The sequence below is a fragment of the Pungitius pungitius genome, chromosome 15 (assembly GCF_949316345.1).
Source record: "Pungitius pungitius chromosome 15, fPunPun2.1, whole genome shotgun sequence".
Taxonomy (NCBI): domain Eukaryota; kingdom Metazoa; phylum Chordata; class Actinopteri; order Perciformes; family Gasterosteidae; genus Pungitius; species Pungitius pungitius.
The window spans coordinates 7171532-7189240 of NC_084914.1; the positions used below are offsets into that span (position 1 = coordinate 7171532).

General features: G+C 44.6%; 3 protein-coding genes across 4 annotated transcripts in view; 2 read left to right on the forward strand and 1 right to left on the reverse strand.

Moving 5' to 3' along the window:
• The window catches only part of gpr158b (G protein-coupled receptor 158b), a 39234-nt gene extending 35739 nt beyond the window's left edge, over nucleotides 1–3495 (forward strand). The window contains exons 13-14 of the mRNA XM_037458126.2: nucleotides 14–570; nucleotides 812–3495. Coding sequence (XP_037314023.2) covers nucleotides 14–570; nucleotides 812–1777 — 1523 coding nt within the window. The 3' untranslated portion in view covers nucleotides 1778–3495. The remainder of the gene's footprint in view (nucleotides 1–13; nucleotides 571–811) is intronic.
• A 1741-nt stretch (nucleotides 3496–5236) lies between these two features.
• On the forward strand, nucleotides 5237–10215 carry anxa13l (annexin A13, like). Of its 2 annotated transcripts, none has more exons than XM_037459236.2 (11): nucleotides 5237–5401; nucleotides 6130–6205; nucleotides 6598–6692; nucleotides 6764–6931; nucleotides 7339–7372; nucleotides 7704–7783; nucleotides 8119–8187; nucleotides 8538–8639; nucleotides 8715–8790; nucleotides 8870–8982; nucleotides 9087–10215. In XM_037459236.2, exons 1-11 carry the CDS (start codon nucleotides 5387–5389, stop codon nucleotides 9204–9206), a joined length of 948 nt encoding a protein of 315 aa, XP_037315133.1. In that variant the 5' UTR covers nucleotides 5237–5386; the 3' UTR covers nucleotides 9207–10215. The 2 variants fall into 2 exon arrangements, with proteins under 2 accessions (XP_037315133.1, XP_037315132.1); XM_037459235.2 differs by having other exon boundaries at nucleotides 5239–5401; nucleotides 6761–6931.
• A 1909-nt stretch (nucleotides 10216–12124) lies between these two features.
• Nucleotides 12125–17475, reverse strand: si:ch211-252f13.5 (uncharacterized). Its single transcript, XM_037458396.2, has 6 exons — nucleotides 16602–17475; nucleotides 16271–16476; nucleotides 15841–16011; nucleotides 15420–15572; nucleotides 15022–15088; nucleotides 12125–14920 (listed from the first exon to the last, which is right to left on the reverse strand). Exons 1-6 carry the CDS (start codon nucleotides 17263–17265, stop codon nucleotides 13350–13352), a joined length of 2832 nt encoding a protein of 943 aa, XP_037314293.1. The 5' UTR covers nucleotides 17266–17475; the 3' UTR covers nucleotides 12125–13349.
• Nucleotides 17476–17709: the final 234 nt, after the last annotated feature.

Here is a 17709-nt window from a genome sequence, read left to right on the forward strand (position 1 = left end):
AATCTTTCCCAAGGCAAACCCCGGGACGACTCATTGAAGAACAAAGTCATAAGCCTGAAGAAGTCCCTCAGCTACGACCATGTTTGTGACCAGGATGAAGAAACCGAGCGCCCAACGGGCTCGACAGCAGGAGACAGTGCGCCTCCTGTCGGAGGTGGCGGGGAAGGGTCTCTTCTGGGCTCTCTGATTGGCCGGAAAAACACCAAGAAGCAGCTGGAACCATCCGCCGCCGCGCCGAGGCTGGAACCGGCCGAGTCCACCGAGTCAGTTCCCCTGTTCTGGAAATCGGCCAGCGCCCACAACCTGACCCACGAGAAAAAGCCCGTCCACCTGCGGACCTCCATCATGCAGAAGTCTCTGAGTGTGATTGCGAGTGCCAAGGAGAAGATGCCGGGGCTGACCAACAGGACGCAGACCGCGGAGGACGCCAACAAGAAGAGTCCGAAGGGACAGGACGAGAGGACGCTGTCCGAGGTGGATGAGACCCCTGAGCATTACCCCAAGATGATCATCAGTCAGTCGGTGGAGTACTCCAAGACGCCCATGAAGATGGGAATCATGAAGCAACAGGTACGGTTAACATTAACATTCCAAATCTAGTGAACTGTTTACTTCAGTTATCAATTAGTCATTAACATGCCTTTCCTGTCATTTGTGACTATATATATATATATATATATATATATATGTATATACATGTTTCACCAGATCTTTAAATCTAAGGTTTCGTTGTTTTTATTTTCCGAAAAATACCTTTTGATCAAAAACACCTGTCTTACTGGATGGATTTGTTACTGTTTACCTTTAACAGGTAAGTGGCAGCCAGCCATCCATTTGCTCCGAGACGGGGAGGAACCTCTACGACGTGTCCGAGGTGTGTCCCTGGGACCTGGAGGAGCCTCAGACTCCCACTGAAGCCAAGGCCCAGAAACACGTCTCCATCGCTCCCGGAGAAACCACCACGGAGCGCAGAGGCAGCAGCAGCAGCTCTGGGATAAGCAAAGGTAGCCGCTCGCAGCAGAGGCAGAAGGCGGGGCAGTCCCCTTCCACCAGGCGCCGCTCCAAAGACAAGGGAGCGGAGAGGGAGGAGGCCAGGGAAGGGCGCAAATCTCGACCGCCCAGGTCGCCGCTCCCTCTCAAGCCGGACGTCTGTCCCTGGGACTTCGACGAGCAGCCCGCGCTCGGAGGCGAGTCGGACTCCATCTCCCCGGACAGGATCAGGCGCAAGAGGAGCGTCACGCCCACCGATGGGAAACCCAAGGGGCTTCACTCGGACCACTCCAAGTCCACGGGGAGCCTTTTGCAGCCCCCCTCCCTGATGGTAGAGATCTGCCCGTGGGATTACACCAGCCCGCCTTCGCCCAAGCAGGAGAGGGCCTGCAAAAGCCCCACCACACACAAGAAGAAACGGAAAGGCTCCTGCTCGTCCAACCACAAGGCCGAGAAGGAGAAGGCCAGGGAGAAGAGCAGAGAGAGACGGAGCTCCTCCAGCGGCAAGCCGGCGTCGGAGAAGAGGCGCGTCAGCCAGTCGTCAGAGTGCGGCGGGCCGGCCTTTGAGCGGCGGAGGAGCTCCACCAGGGACCCAGAAGTGATGGAGGTGAGGAGGCCGGAGGTCGAGCCCTCACACGCCAGCTTCGGTCAGACTAAAAAACCCACAGAGAGGAAAAGGCAGAACTCTCTGAGTAGCAGCTACAAGGCCGCAGCCGTCAGCGGGGCGAAGGTGGCCGACGTTTGCCCCTGGGACTTTGTGGAGCAAGACTCTGGAGATACGGCATGATGACTGGTGTGATGATCGGATTTTTTTTATAGGCACAGACCGACAGCACCGAGGACAGAGCTACTGAATGACCGATGTGTTACGTTGTATTTGACAAAAAACATTGCTCTCTGGATCACCTAGATGATGAAAAAAAAGAAGAGAATATTCGTTCTGCTGTCCATCGATTCGGTCCGGACATAAATGAGTAAATAGCAAACATATTGTTGTAACCTTGAGGTGAATGCAACTTTGAAGCCACTCTTCCTTGCACATTCATCAAACTTACATTTTATCTATGTTTTATTACGTTGAGTACATCAGGGTAATTTTCTAAATTAAAACATACCTGTATTTTACTAGCAAGTCGGACGTTTTTAGCAGTGACAGTGAATGCTATACATATACGCCAATTGAGCTTACAGTTCTATGTTCTACGTTACGCATCAGGCCAGTGGAGATCTGTTGCATCAGATGGTGATGATGAAAACAAGCAGGTGGCAGAGAAACACAAGACCTAAAGAAACATCTGAGCTACCCGATGCAGGACCAAAGCCCCAGACACAGCTATAGGCCAGATATATAATAAATAGCATGATAATTCTGTTTGATTAGTGAAACGTGGGAATAACATCAGGATTGTAGTACAGCTGGATTTTTTTTTAAACGGTGTTTCAGCAAAATATGCAGGAGTTTTTTTTCTGAAAAAAAGCAATTGCATGTGGCACACTATCAAGCATCAAAATAACAATGTTAATAATGCTCCTCGGTTAACATATGCACAAGGTCATTTTGGATTGTGCTGCTGCTTGTGGTATGCGTCTCTTTACGTGACACACGGCCTCTGACATGATGTGCATTGCTCCCTTCGGTTGATTTTTGTTCAAAGTTTACTCGCCACTCAAGCCCTGGATGTCCCTTCTCAAAAGAGGCTGTAGTATTTACCCAACTCTAAATAATGTGACGAAGTCTTTCAGTGACGAAAAAAAACAGTCGAGGGAGGAAGCTGTGAATAATGCATTTTTTCCTGTCACTTGGTGGTCCATTTTACACTCTTCTTTCAAAGCGTTCCACATATTCAATTGCTGAAACCACAACTATGCATGGCCAAAGCTTTTTTTTGTCACTTTGTCACGAACATAAGAATAGTCATTTTAACATTTCAAAAAAAAAAAACACAACACACCCCCTTTCTGTCCTGTAATAAGCCACCCACCAAATTATACCTGAAATACAGTCACACGCGATAGTCGGTTAAGCTTCTTTACGGCTACGCGTCCATGACACTGAAAATACCAGTAATGACACACTCAAATTCACCAGAGAGAATTAAAATAAATGATTGCATTTATTATGAAATACTTAGTACGTAATTAACAGCACATGAGGTTTTCAGACATAGATGTCAGACATCGTGTGGTTATCAAGACTTTCCTGTATGAGATTACTTCATTAAGAAGCCATAAAGTAAAAGGCTCGATAAATAAACATGAATAATCACACCTCTCTGACTTTCACACGTTTTTTTTCTTCTATCGGATGGTTTGAAATGCAATGTTGTAACTTGCCCACTAAATGTATTCTATGCTTGTTATCCTGTAAAGTGTTTCTCCAAAATCTTACAAAATGTTGTAGCGTCCACATGGGAGTATTTATATGGTACATTCATATTGTGTTGCATGTACATTCAGTAAATACCGCGTTCTCAGTTCTGGATTAAATATTTCTATAAAATCCCAGTCTGGTTTTCATATCTTTGGTCTTATTGTTACTATATTGTCACTAAAAGGTTTCTAATGATTAGTCGTTAATAGATCACCATGGAGACCAATTATTAAAAATCAGCTTTACTAGCCATCTTTAATTTACTAAAGAAATTATTTTTTTAATTAATTCTAATAAATCAATGGGTAAAAAAGGAACCTGCTTGTGTTTGCCACATCGCAAATGCAACCCAGTGAGTTCTAGTGATCTGTTAGTGGTGGAAGGCTGTGCAATACTGCCACCAGGAGGAAAATAAGGCTCTTTGTTGTTGTCAGTGGTTGCGAAAGACAATTTGACTTGAGGAAAAGTTATAAAGGACTTTCCTTAAAGTAAAGGTCTATTGCTAATTTTAAGTAAATATCGGAATACTTTTGCTACCTCTCAAATTCAAAGCATGATAATGACCTAATAACAGGTGATCATGCTGACCCACTGCAACCCACTGAGTGGATTCATTTGAATTAATACTAATCTAGTGCAGAGATTGAGACTCAATAAAGGCTATATTTCAATGCAATATATATGTAAGAACTAGGGTTGTCACGATACCAAAATTATGACTTTGATACTATACCTGCCAAAATATTATGAAAGCCGATACTTTTGATACGATACCACAAATAAGACGCTGGAACATTTATCTATGATAGTAATAAATAAAACACTTAACAAATGGCATTCATTTTAGTATTAGCCCACAGCACGATATTAATGAAAACATGGTAAAATCATAGCATTGATTATAGACGGCTAATTAAAGGGAAATTTCTCCCCTTTATTGAAAAACGACTTTGCATCGAGTGTGTATTATTTGGTACAATTTTGTGTGCATTCTGACCTCATGATCACATAGGCCCATGTGAGTGAGGTTATTTTGCATGTTAGGAAAGTTGTTTTCAAGCCAACACAGCTACAGGGCTGCCAGATCTCAGGGTTTCCCCATGTAACTCGAAAAAAATTAACGCCCACTAAGTTGAAAGTGACATATTGTCCTACCTCAAAAATATCTTATGTATAATTGTCAGGGTTTATTGTATATTTTTTTACTGCCTGATTAGGCTCTCGCCTCACAAGAAGAGAATCCATTTACTTGTTTATATCCTCTTTTCTTATAGGTTTCCGGCTTAGATCAATGACCCTGTGTTTAGCGTCACATTGCTCTGGTTCCCTAAGACCAGGTCTCAATATGTCACGGCTTGGGTTTTCTTCCTGTTTTATTTTGTAGTTTTATGTCTCTGGTTCCTGCCTTGTCCTGTGATTGTCTGCAGTGTCTGATTGTTTTCACCTGTGTCCAATCACCTGCACCTGCCTTGTGTATTTAAGCCCTGTGTGTCTGGTGTCGCTTCTCGCGTCATTGTCCTGGTGAGTGCACAGGTTTTGTTGACTTTTGTCCATGTTCGGGAGTTACTAAAATACCTTTTTTGGAAGTCTGCATTGTTGTGTCCTCCCTCCCTCCCTGCCTGCCTGAACCAGCCGGCCTGCGACACAATATGCCTTACAAATAAAAAAATACATATATCATGTACATAGTACCAACAGGCTATCCAATTAGGCTACTTGAAACGTGCAAGTGCATAAGTAGGCTACCAGTAACATTCTTTTTTGTGCAAGTAGTTGCATGATTCACTATTCACTCAGCAACTAGCTGATGTTTACTCCCAGGAATCCAGCATAATAGCCCTCCTCCCTTCCTTCCCCATGGACGGCAGTGACGTCACACCCCTGCAGCAGCGGACAGGGCTGAGTCCATTCAGGAAAGAAGCAGACGTGACACATCAAGTACAGATCAGCACGACCCATCAGGACACACACACACACAAAGCTCCCGTTTGTCACTCAGAACAGGACGCAGTGCTCTGGAACAGGATGGGAAACGTGCAGGTAGGAAAACGGGATCGCCTGTTTGCAATTTTTTAAACAAGAATTTGTAACTCTTAATCAGTGAAATAAAACTGCGATGGGTGAAAGATTGTGTTTGAGTCGATCGTAGCTACAACAAAACCAAAAGTCACACACCTTCAAGGGTCAATGTGTACCACCGACATCCTTCTTTTATTATTATTATTAAACAAGACTCTTTTCTCTGTACAGTCAGTGCTGAGCAGTAAAAACGTGCGCAGTTTAGTTGAGCAGAGGCAGTGAGTTCAGCGACTGGCAGCAGGGAGGAATTTTTCCGAAACGCTGATCAATAAGGCCGCATTGTATGAAACGGAGGGTGGGAGAGGAGAGGAGAGGAGAGGAGACGAGACTCCATACTGCTACTGGCACATGACTCAGCGATCTCTCACAAAGGCTGCACCCTGTTCCTGCGGCCTGCATGTGCTGCAACACAATACAGCCTCCACATCCTCACTCTAATCCGTCTGAGCTGATGGGATTCACAGCCCAGGAAGCGGGTTTATTTACATGTGTGAATGTTTGTGGACTCACGGGTCCGGAAATGAAGCTGAAATGGTACATATTGATCTAAAATGTAATACTTTTGCAGGCTGTCAAATTTTAATCCCAAATAGTACATGGCTTGTGTGGACATAAGGATTTGATTATTTCTTTAAGTATGTTTTTTATAAATATTATTTCCAATAATACATGCACTTTTCACTCTCTAGCCCACCATAGTCCCATATGAGGACTTCGATGTCACAGCTGATATCAAGGCCATCAGAAAGGCTTGTAAAGGCTTTGGTAAGTGACTCTTCCTCTTTGTGTAATTGGTTCTGTTGTTGTTTTTTAGTCAAGCATTAGCTCTTTTTGCGAGATGATTGCATCCATTATCACCTAATTATGTCTTTACAATGCCTAAAAATCTCTAATCAGAAAGGAACAATAACAACAAAAACATAATGACATTTTATGTCACTGTAATTAATGTTCCGCAGAGACAATGCAGAACATTTTTAGGCAATCTGTCAATGCATAAAAACACCAATTTCTCCCCATTTTTAACAGACTGTCTGACACTTTCCTAAAAGGCCTGTCTAAAGCCTCTGTGGGTAGTAATGAATGGGTTGAGAATGGATGAATGGGTTAAGCCCCTGCGTTGATGTCAGCTTGCGTGTGCGCTGTATATTCTGCAGGCACCGATGAAGAGGCCATTATTCAGATCTTGGCCAATCGCTCTGCAGCTCAGCGTGTGGAAATCAAACAGGCGTATTTTGAGAAGTATGATGACGTAAGTAACTGCCTACAGCGCTTCTCCGTCACTCACACATGCATGCAGTTGATTCTGTCCTTGTCCAGGAGTTAGAGGAGGTCCTGAAGAAGGAGCTGACTGGTAGTTTTGAGAAGGCCACGGTGGCCATGTTGGAGCCGCCTCATATTTACTTCGCCAAGGAGCTGAGGAAGGCCATGAAGGGGGCGGGGACGGACGAAGATGTACTGGTGGAGATCCTGTGCACAGCGACCAATGAGGTCTGTCGATTAGGGATACAATTATTCTACAGTGATCCTGTCTGTTACTGTTAATGCTTTAGTTACTACACAGTGGCTGCTGGTTGAGTTTGTATTCAAAGAAAACCTTGTGATCATGCTGCATTTTGGTCATAAAGTGAGGTAATTGTGTATCAGGTTTCTGATCACTCCTAATAAAATAGGTTATTTTAGTTGTCCTGATTCTCTGAAGCACTTTCACTGAGGGTAAATTGTCAATAAAGCATGTAACTTCAGCTAAGTGGAGATAATTACATAGATTATTTTACTGATTAGTTTGTTTTATTTTGCCATATTTTCATGAAATGGCCAATAAAGAATCCATTTTGATCTGAATTTCGGGACGAACACAAACATTTATTTTCACTGTGTCGTATTTCTTTTAACAGGACATCGTGAGCTACAAGGACACTTATGCAAAGGGTGAGTTTGCTTCCCGTCCGAGTCATGTAGCCTATACACTAAAATCTGATGTTTCACTTAAAGACTCGTAATTCAACCGGCGTGAGTAACTGACCCATATCAGGTTTTAAATTTAAATGTTGTGGCTGTTTTAGGAATGGATCATGGGTTATGAGTTATGAGCCCTGTTTTCTGCTCTTGCTGGCTATGAATATAGTTGTATTGTAGCGTTGTCAGGGTCGAGTTTCACTGGATGAAAAATAGGTTGCAGCACTCTGCTTTAACGAATTCATAACAGATTTTGTACATTTGCTGATTGTGTAAAGAATACTGCCATGTGTGTGCCTCACAGTGCATGAGCGCGACCTAGAGGCAGACATTGAGGATGACACCAGTGGAGACGTGAGGAACCTGCTGATGTCACTGCTGCAGGTAAAGACTCATTATTTGTAGCATTATTTACTTCACTGATAACATTCATAGTTTTAGAGTTAGTTGCAACAAATAAAAATACATTTTTAAGCGCAATTAGGTTGAAGTCTTGAATCTGGATGAAGGCCATGAATAGAAGGATACTACTTTTTTATCTTTTATTCTGGCTCTATCTATCCAAAGAGGCCTTCAAATGTTTCCAATCGAACAGATCCCACTAGATATTTGCCCTCACTCCATACACATGCATCGCCTCTCTCATGCGTCCACTTTAAATCTTTCCTTTCCTCTATTCCTCTGTGTCCCGCTCTCCTCGTGTCCCTTTGCATCTGCAGGCGAGCAGAGACGAGGGCTATGAAGTTGATGAGGGTTTAGCCGAACAGGATGCCGCTTCTCTGATTGAGGTACGTTCCCATATAACACCACCGTTTGGAAGGGAAATGTGATCCTACATTTAGATGTAAAAATCACAGATCCTATTAAATCCAAGATTGTTTTTGTGTTTTTTATTACATAAAAGGATTGTGGGATCTTTGTGGAAAATCACAACTAAGGTGTGAAGCTTTATCTCAGATTTCACACCAAGAAAAATATATGTATAAATATAACTGTTATGAGAATGTGTGAATATCAACCGGTTCCTCTCATCTCACATGCTACATTGAGGTGTTATTGTGATTGTCATGAAATGTATAAGAAGGACCTTAATGCTCCCCACGTTGAAGCATATATTTCCTCCTCTTGTCCATGTCAGGCAGGAGAAGGCAGATTTGGCACAGATGAGAACACCTTCAACTTCATCCTGACACGCAGAAACTACCTGCAGCTTCAGGCCACCTTTAAGATCTACGAGTCGGTAAGGAAAGCGGCCAATCAGTCTCATTTTGACATTATAAATGATAAGTTGTGATGTTATCCTTTTGTCTCGCAGCTTTCAGGATCAGACATTTTGGACACCATTGACTCTGAAGCAACAGGAACTCTGAAGGACTGCTACATAACTCTGGGTTGGTTATTCAGTTCTTAAACAATGAAATATCAGTTCTTGTAATAAACCAGCTGCCCTTTTGTGTATGTTTTTTAAAGTCAGGTGCGCTAAGAACCCGCAGCTGTATTTCGCCCGGCGCCTTAATGCTGCCATGAAGGGTCTGGGCACCGATGAAGACACGCTCATTCGGTTAATCGTGGGCCGCTCTGAGGTGAGTCAAGTGTCTTAATTCTGGGATTTGCCAATGCTGAAAAACCAAAACGGCCCGTCAAAAAGATTTAGTTGTGTCAGCAGTATTATTTTGTTAACCCACAGATCGACCTGGAGACAGTGAAGGACATGTACCTGGAGAAATACGATGTCACCCTCAAAGACGCCCTGGATTCAGAGTGTGGTGGAGATTTCAAGCGTCTCCTCATGCAGATCCTGCACTGAAGCTTCTCCCCCTTCTTCCTGCGGGCCGTATTTAACCAACGTGACGCAGCCGTTCCTCTCTCATCCTTCTTATTTATTACTCATTCCCTTTCGTGGACGGCTTTCTGAGAGTTCTCTCTGCAGCACGCACCAAAAAAAACCCACCTCATTGTGTTTTACAAATACATTCATAGTCGTTAACCATTCAGCACTAATCATCTTAATATATCTATTCCAACATAAAATGAGTGTTATTCCTTTAACAATATAATGTCAGCATTGCTGAACATGTGGAAGTTGTGCAGATGGGCTTCGTGTTTATGTATTTATCCAAAGCTGCAAATATTAAGAGGCTGCTGCTGCTGCTCATCATAGACTAGGTCACTGCTTATTTTTGACACCTTGCTAATTTCCCAGACCATGCCAAACAATTAACTACCATTTGCCTCAAATACGCCTTTGATAAGATGAAAGCAATGCAATTTATGTTATGCCTCAACACTAAAGTGCCGAATTATGTTTGATCTCTTATATCTCTATACTCTATAGAGAATTATTTATACATAAATATATTGCCAACTGGATATCAAAAGCTTACTTTTTAAGTACTTTTTGTAAGTGTCCCTAAATGTCATGTGGGAATTTTAACTGTTTGTAAAGTTATTAGTCACAGCTAACATGCTGCCTCTCATATTTACACTCTTTATCACAGTTGCCTTTTTCCTAATCCCATACAATTCACTGGATTTTGATTAACTGCAGATGTAGTCCCACATATAAACATGTGTAAACCTGGGGGTGGATTGTGCATTTAACATCGTGAGATGATAATTCTATTAAAGAATGCCTTTTGTGTCCCTCGTAGTACGACGCTGAGACTGAACAGTGCACCATCTGTGTAATTAGAGCATCATTAAGTATTTGAACTTCAGATCAGTGTATAGGACTAATATATACAGTTGTGTTGTCATTCAGAAAGAACTAACTGTCAACCTTATGTAATGTTAAAAATAAATAACTACAAAAGAAACGATTCTCTTGATGTCCTATGGGGGGCAGTATTTCACCACGAGCAGTATGTTGCATTCCAGGAAGGAATGACAGTTATGAAAATGGAGGGAAATGAATTCTTTAATGTTCAGTTTAGTTGCACAAACCCATGTGTGCAGCAGTATAATGAACATTTTGGTATTAACCTTTCGGTTTGATGTTAAGTGTTGTGTTGTCTACCATTTCAAAATGTTTTTAATTATTGTGGCCTACAACAAGTTGGCAGCTCCGTTTAAAAAATAGACGTACTAGACGGCACGCGAAACAGTGGGATGCCTTTGGGTGCCTTATAGGCAGATAGAGGGAAAGGAAGTCAAAACGAGGGAGAACTGCTTCCAGATGCAGATTTCTCACTTTATTTCTTGTTCTCCCATATGTCCGCTGTATCTTTCTTTCCATTGAAGTAATGGTTTGAGTATGGAGGGCAAAGTTTGCAGAATACTTGCTTTCTGCACATTCTTGCTACCTGTATATCCACCGTCTGTGCGCCATATGCAGCCCGGTAGCCTTTACAGCTTCCTCATGCTACACTTTGGCAGCCGTCCTTACTCACACATGCCAGTTAATGTAAGGCAAAGGTGGACAGTGTTTAAAAAATAAGAAAAACAATACCTAAAACCTGCAATATCCCCGGTCAAATATACCATTTACCTAATATCTCAATATAAAAGCAATGCGTTAGTGGCCTATGGACAACATTGTCATGCTTGTTCTAAGTATCACATTAAGTGATGTAATGTGTTACGACCCTACATTTTCTTTCTTGTGCATTTTGGAGGGCATTAAAATCTGCTAAACACATAAAAACCATGTGATGATGTTTCTACGTAGGAACTAATCACTAACATCTGTTTTTTTGTCATGCATGCATACAAAATAACTCACATCCTGCCAAAAGAAACCCATACCAGCTCGACACACTCCTACATTTGTCTTTTCATCTGTCCTCTATTACCCAGAGTGCTAATGTGTAAGGGCAACTCGCCCTGTCAGACAGCGCTCCACTTTTTATTCCCTCAACGTCGTCACACTACCATAACTCACCCAGCAAGTCACCCGTAGGCCCAGAGGGGGTTTTAATTTGTCTCGTGAATCATTGTGTTACTTGATTTGGGATCTTCTTATTGCTTTTTGTCTAGTTTCTGACTAAATGTTTTTTTCACTGAACTGTGATGTTCATGCTTTATTTATTGTGCAATTCTTGTCAAGCAACCTTGATCTAGAGAGAATTAGACGACTGGTGCAGGAAATGTCGGCACTCTTTTGATCCCAGAGACTGCAGCACTTTCGAGACACAAAACCGTCATAATAAGGACACTAAGTCCTCTAAAAGTAACGATTCATCGAATAATCCATAGCACTCACTAACCTGGGGGTCATGGCTTCAAAGGCTGAGACAATAACATCAACTGGTCTACTGGTTTTTATATAGAGCGCTTGCTCAGGGTTCGCTTTTTGATCTTGTGCCAAAGCAGAGTAGCGGCTCTTAAAGAACGAGAGGGGCCGTCGGTGGACGTGCGTAGGAAGGCCGCCAAGAGGTTAACTACCCGGCTAATACCGTTTCTACCGTTTAAATTCATGATAAAGAACCTGTGTTCTTTGATGTGCAATAGAAAACACCTGGCAGCTTCTGCCTGTACTGCAGCAGATATGGAAAGTCTCATAATAGGTTTAGTACATGTACAATTATGGCAAACAACACACTATTCCTCCTTTGTATGGAAAAAAGTGGATGTTTGCGATTTCAAGCACAATCTGTGTCTGAACGGTGGATTTGGGATGAGACGTCCCTGTCAAAATTTCCATTACTGACTGCACTCCATTTCTCACCAGGCTCTGTCCTGCAGCAGCAAAATAATCCAGCAAAACATTCGAATTTTTAATTGGATTTTATATAAAACATCAAATATACACTTAGTTACAGTTTAATTTGAGTAAACAGTAACCGTTTCTTAAGGTGTCAATATATCGGTGTAGGACAGCTATGTGTCAACGAGGGCATGGTGAAACACATGACTCTCTTTTAGTTCATGAAATGCAGAAATGGGTCATTAAACAAGGCATGCACTGCGGCAGATATTCACAATAGAAGAACGGCGGCTAACATGAAACACATGCTCTTAAAAAACAAGCTGAATGAAACCAGCACCAGTCAACCGCTCATGGAGAGAGCAGAAAATGCTCTAGTCACAGTGGAGATAAGCTAAAGGGTACTCTGGCGTCAACAGAATAACTGAATTACATAAATAAAAGACAGAAGTACAGCACACGAACAAAGAGAAAAATGAAGCCCGAAAAACAGGTTATAGACATCATTTAGTTAGTTCAAATATTTATGCTTGCACTGATATAAATACAGTGATTAAAGCGTAATGACACTTTTTAAATAAGTCATATTTGAGCTTTTTTCCACAAAATATTAAAAAATCTAATTAGCTGTAGGGTACAAAAATTTAAAAAGTTTAAATTTGGGTAGTCAGCATACCTCCAGGGTGGTCCAAGTTAAATTGTAAAACTAAAGTCATTGTTAATACCAATTCAACTTATTGACATATTAGTATAGTGCAGTAAAAAATTCACATCATTATTAAGGAAAATATCTTAATGTTTATTTGGTTAAGTAAACTATATACTATATTAGTTGTACTGGAGTAAATGTAATTAGTTCTGTTCCATCAGATAATGCTAGCTAGCTTAGCTAACTGTACTGTAGGTGGTCTTAGTTTTTGATATTTTAATTTTGATACTTTTTATGTGGCTGCTGTGGCGTTATTGTTGTAATTTTATTCACTCGCTCGATGAAACTTGACTCACAGTAGTCATTCTTTATTTATACATTTTTTAAACCCTAGGAGTAACTTTTAAACATGGTTCCTCACTTACTTTCTCTATACTAAGCTAAGCTAAAAGACTGCAGTGAGAATGGTTTTAATAATCTCTTAACGTGGACTAAACTCCAATAAAAAACAGCAATAACCATATTTTCCAAAATGCTAAACTATTCCTCCAAAATCAAACCAGTAAGACTACTGGATCATATATATTGCTTAATATCTGGTCTACTTTTCTAGAAAACCCATACAAAAGCCATGTTTGAGTTGTGTATTTCATATTCTACACTGCAACCCAGAGGATTGACACTCCGCTTCCTGATTGGCAGTTGATCTGGTTGATTCGTCCACGCACGCAATCCAGTGTGAAGAACACCGCTGTGCCGTTATGGACCTGGAAAGACGCTCGCAGGCCAACACTGGCCCAGTTGCTCCCCTCAGGCATCTGACCACCAACCTGCTGGGCCACCGTGACGGGTCTCGAGCCCTCCGCCTGCCGGCCTCCCGCTGACCCCTCCGCGTCACCTCGCCTGAGAAGAGTCACCTTGAGGAGGTTGCAGGAGTGAATAAGTTTGAGATCCAGAGCCACGCTGGCTGTTCCACCCTCCCTGAAGACAAAATCCTGTCTCTGATCTGGGGACCCCTTCACTAGCAGCCCCATCTGGGGCACCTGAGTGCTGGTCTGGCGGAAGAACAGCGGCTTGTTTCGAACTGCTCCCGAGGGAAGGCCGGTGTGAGACACGGAGGCGGACAGAGAGGAGGAGAGAGCGGCGGGCACCCAAACCAAGCTGAGGATGCTGATGCCCGTCTCGTCGCCAAAGAATCTGACGTTGCACTGAGCAGGAGAGAGGATCTCGAAGCCCAGGGTGTCCCCGGGGTCGACTCTTGCCGCGCCAGACAAAGACAAGGAGGTGTCTCGGTAGTGGACGCCGGGTTTGAAGGCGCGACACAGCTCGGCCCCCGTTCCGTTGTGGTTGAGGTACGCTAACGTTTGGAAGCCCTCGCCCACGCAGGCCTGGCCCATGGAGTACAACGCCTGCTGGAACACAAAACGCACGGTACCGCTTTCGGCAAAGCGGATCCCGCGGCCATCGTGGGTCAGCCCCACTACGTACGGGTCAGAGGTGGAGGAGGTGCGGAAGACCGGCCGATAGTTTGTGTGGTAGTGCGAGGCCACGACGGCCTGTGCTGTCATGGCGACAGCCCCGGTGTCATGGGAGAGCCAGAAGAGACTGAGCGGAGCTGCTAAAGGGTCGTACAGCTGCAGGCCTTCGCTGCTCTCGTTGCAGTGCCGGCTGGCGCTCCGGAGGAAGAGCGAAATCGCGTTCCCCGGGGCGACTTCTGCCACGCCGCTGATGCTGACGCTCTGGAGCGATCTTCCCTCCCGCTGCTCGACCCGAATCCCGCTGAGGTCGCGGCCTTCAGAGCCGTCTGTGTTGTTGATACGGAGACACAACTGGATGAAGCTCCGGCAGCCGTGGCTCACAGAGAGGTTCTCATCCAGCCAGACCAGACCGTGCTGCCTGACCATCAGGCGCCCGTCTTCAGCGGACAGCAGGCCTGCATCGCCCCTGTCCTGGATTTGAAGCTGCACGCCAGGGAAGGCGTGAGCCAGGATTTGGCCTTTGGTGCCGGACAGCTTCACATCTCCAGACCAGGACAGAGAAAGGGCGCTTTCACCAGCAGCAGCAGAGCAGATGGTATCTTTGGTGAAGGTACAAGGTGAAGCCACGGGCTCGCCATCACACTCATTACAGGCCTGACACTCGTCCATGTCCAAGACGTAGAAGTAGCCGTGGCCACACATTCCTGAATTGGCTTCTCGCTCTGTCATGCCCTGGCACCTGAATCCACCTGATGGTAGAGAAACAAGGAGTGTTTCAAGAAAGACCAAATTAAACGGTTCTGATCAAATGCCGACGAAATTGACAAAAGTCCTCAGTAATTCAGGTTACCTGGAGTATTGAGACACTTCTGTTGGTCTCTACACGAATCAGCAATTTCAAGGCATTCATCTCTGTCCTGTAACGACGAACACATTGAAACTTTAAGAAGCTTTGATTAATAGTCAGTTTGTGATTCTGTCTTTTCATGGAACACAATCCCAAACTTCCAGACGGGACCACACAGTATCCTGTTTGCATGTTTCTGTCCATCTATCTTCTCTGTCAGGACTGCTCTGGATCATTTTGCTCTAGTATTCTGTGGGGGAAACATTGGACGCATCTGCTGCAACTCAGGAACCCACCATAGAAAGCTTTGCTTTGTCTCTCACGTATTAAGCTAGTTTTGTCACATCACATGAGTTCTGAGTCAAACTGTCTATAATGTTCAAACGATCGGGTAGAGCTACCTGGCAGATCCTGTCTGCGTGGACTGAACACTGTGCGACAAGGAAGAAGCCGGCAGGACAGACGGTACATTTCTCACAGCGAGGGTGACCGGTGCTGAAGCCACAGTACTCCTCAGGGCCGCAGCTCCCACAATCCATCAGGGAGCGCCCCACCTGGACGCATCAAACAGGTCATACAGCGTCAGTAGGGTCTGTACGTCACATAAAGACGGCTATACGGACTAGCGAACCAGATGGCATGAATTGCAAGGACTTCATTTATGTTTTACTTGCAAAATAATGTCTGAGAAGAGATCAGAGCAAGTTGTGTGCATGACTCTAGACACAAATGACCGTTATATAACAGTTAGTTAGCTCTCTATTGATGGAAAGCTGAAATCACATTGACTGTCAGTATGCAAATCTTATACACTCTAATTACCTCCATCACGCTGGCCTCCACGTCCACCTTGTGCAGCGAGAGAGCCTGCTGTGCTTGGTGAGCTCTAACCTGCCCACTCGCGGTTTCCATGTGACGGTCGAGCCCCTCCTGGAGGTTCTGGAGTGATGTTTGTTTGAGGCTGTCCATCATTGTGTTGTACTGGGCTTTGACCTGAGTGTAGTAAATAAAGAGAGAGTGTGATTGATAACATCCGTGTTTTATGTTATGAAAACACACACACACTCTGTTATGGTGCAGAAAGTTGGTGGTGGAATAGAGACACTAAGAGGTCAGTGGTCAGTATCATCTGGCATATAAAACTTTCCAGGGTCAGATGTTTTCAGATGTGGGTCAGATGTTTTCCATCCAACTCCAAACAAAAGACCTAAAACAAACAACTACCAAGATCATCAAACCCCAAGAACCTTACTTGCTCCATCTGGTCATACATCTTCCTCTGTTGTTCCAGTATTTCTCTCTGCTGGTTGACCAGCGTCCCCTGCTGCTCACTGAGGAGCCTCTGCAACTCCTGGACCTCGTCCTGCTGGCCCCTGAGGGCCTCAACCAGCTTCTCCTGGCTCTTTGACAACTGCAGCTGCAGCACGAGTGCGTCCTCTGAAGGAAGATCATTCGTCCCTGCGGAGAAGAATGAAAACGTTACAATTTAAGAGATCATGTTCTCACTGAGAAGGCTGTCGTTCGAAGTAGTGTCGTTAATCTTTCCATTTTATGTTTTCGAGCACGCCAAGGCTTACACTGACCTGGTTTCATGTCACATGTCAACTGTATCGAAGCACCACGTTCCGACCCAAAGTCGGGAAACTCATCCAGAAATTGCGCCGCTCTGTCTGTCACGTGAACCGGCGAAGAGGCTCCTCTCCCGTCGTCTCCTGCGTGCGCAGCGCAACCGTCTCCGACGCACGGCTTCGGCTTCTGGCGCATGAGAAGAGGCAGTTTACATCCGATCCCCTTGCACTCCCGCGCCGCGCTGTCATCACTCGTTGGGCGCTGGGAGACAGTGGTCGGGCAGGTCCCGCCGGCGCAGCCGGGATGGAACACCTCCGCCGTGATGGTTCTCGGATTAGTCCTCCTGTTGCCGTTCGTTCCCGCGGTTTGCACAAAGCCTCCGTGCTGCGGTTGGACGATGGTGTACGGCGCCAACGGCGCACTGTGGGCTCGTTGGTGACTGAAATGAGCATCCTGTTGGTAACTAGGGTAGGCTTGTACTTGTCGGGATTGTGCAGAGCTGGGAAACTGTCGCCGGGACGCGGCTCCCTCTGCGCGCCCTTGGCATTGCACTCCGGTGCACGGTCTCCATTCCTGTCCGGAGAAGCAGTGGGTCCCATGGCACACCCCAGACACGCTTTTGGCCCCGCTGAGCAGAGTGGCTACGCAGAGGAAAAATATGGCACACATACCTGCCATGTTGGAACGCTGAAAGGTACAAACGAATCCCAGGCCACGGGCGAACGGCGACCTAATCCTTCAGTCTTGTAGATCTTCTTTTATCATGTCTTTAAGAAAAAAACGTGCAGTAATTACAAGTAAATGCAGGTTGATCTTGAACAAATGGTTGTAGCAATATTAAGGTTGTCTCCATTGCGCACACCGCGGTTCCCGCCCCCTTTGCTCCTTCTGGAGATGGCTACGTCTGTCCCACATGTGGCACTGCTCCTAATTGGCACCAGGCTTTGCTCCTAGTCTTAAATTAACCCGTAGCGTTCCCGGACATACCACTCTGCAGAGTCACCCCATTCCCATTAAAGCTGTGCCAGTGGTATTTGAACTATTTTAATGTTATTTTTCTTTTCACTTCATTCATGAGATTTGTTTGCTACAGAAGAAAGCTCCAAGCAGTCCATTCAACTT

Coding starts and splice junctions, on each gene's coding strand:
- anxa13l (XM_037459235.2), top strand. Junction 7,373..7,703: donor CAAGGACACTTATGCAAAGG/GTGAGTTTGCTT, acceptor TGTGCCTCACAG/TGCATGAGCGCGACCTAGAG. Junction 7,784..8,118: donor TGCTGATGTCACTGCTGCAG/GTAAAGACTCAT, acceptor TTGCATCTGCAG/GCGAGCAGAGACGAGGGCTA.
- si:ch211-252f13.5 (XM_037458396.2), bottom strand. CDS start 17,265: ATGGCAGGTATGTGTGCCATATTTTTCCTCTGCGTAGCCACTCTGCTC. Junction 16,477..16,601: donor GACATGTGACATGAAACCAG/GTCAGTGTAAGC, acceptor TCTTCTCCGCAG/GGACGAATGATCTTCCTTCA. Junction 15,089..15,419: donor ACGCAGACAGGATCTGCCAG/GTAGCTCTACCC, acceptor TCGTCGTTACAG/GACAGAGATGAATGCCTTGA.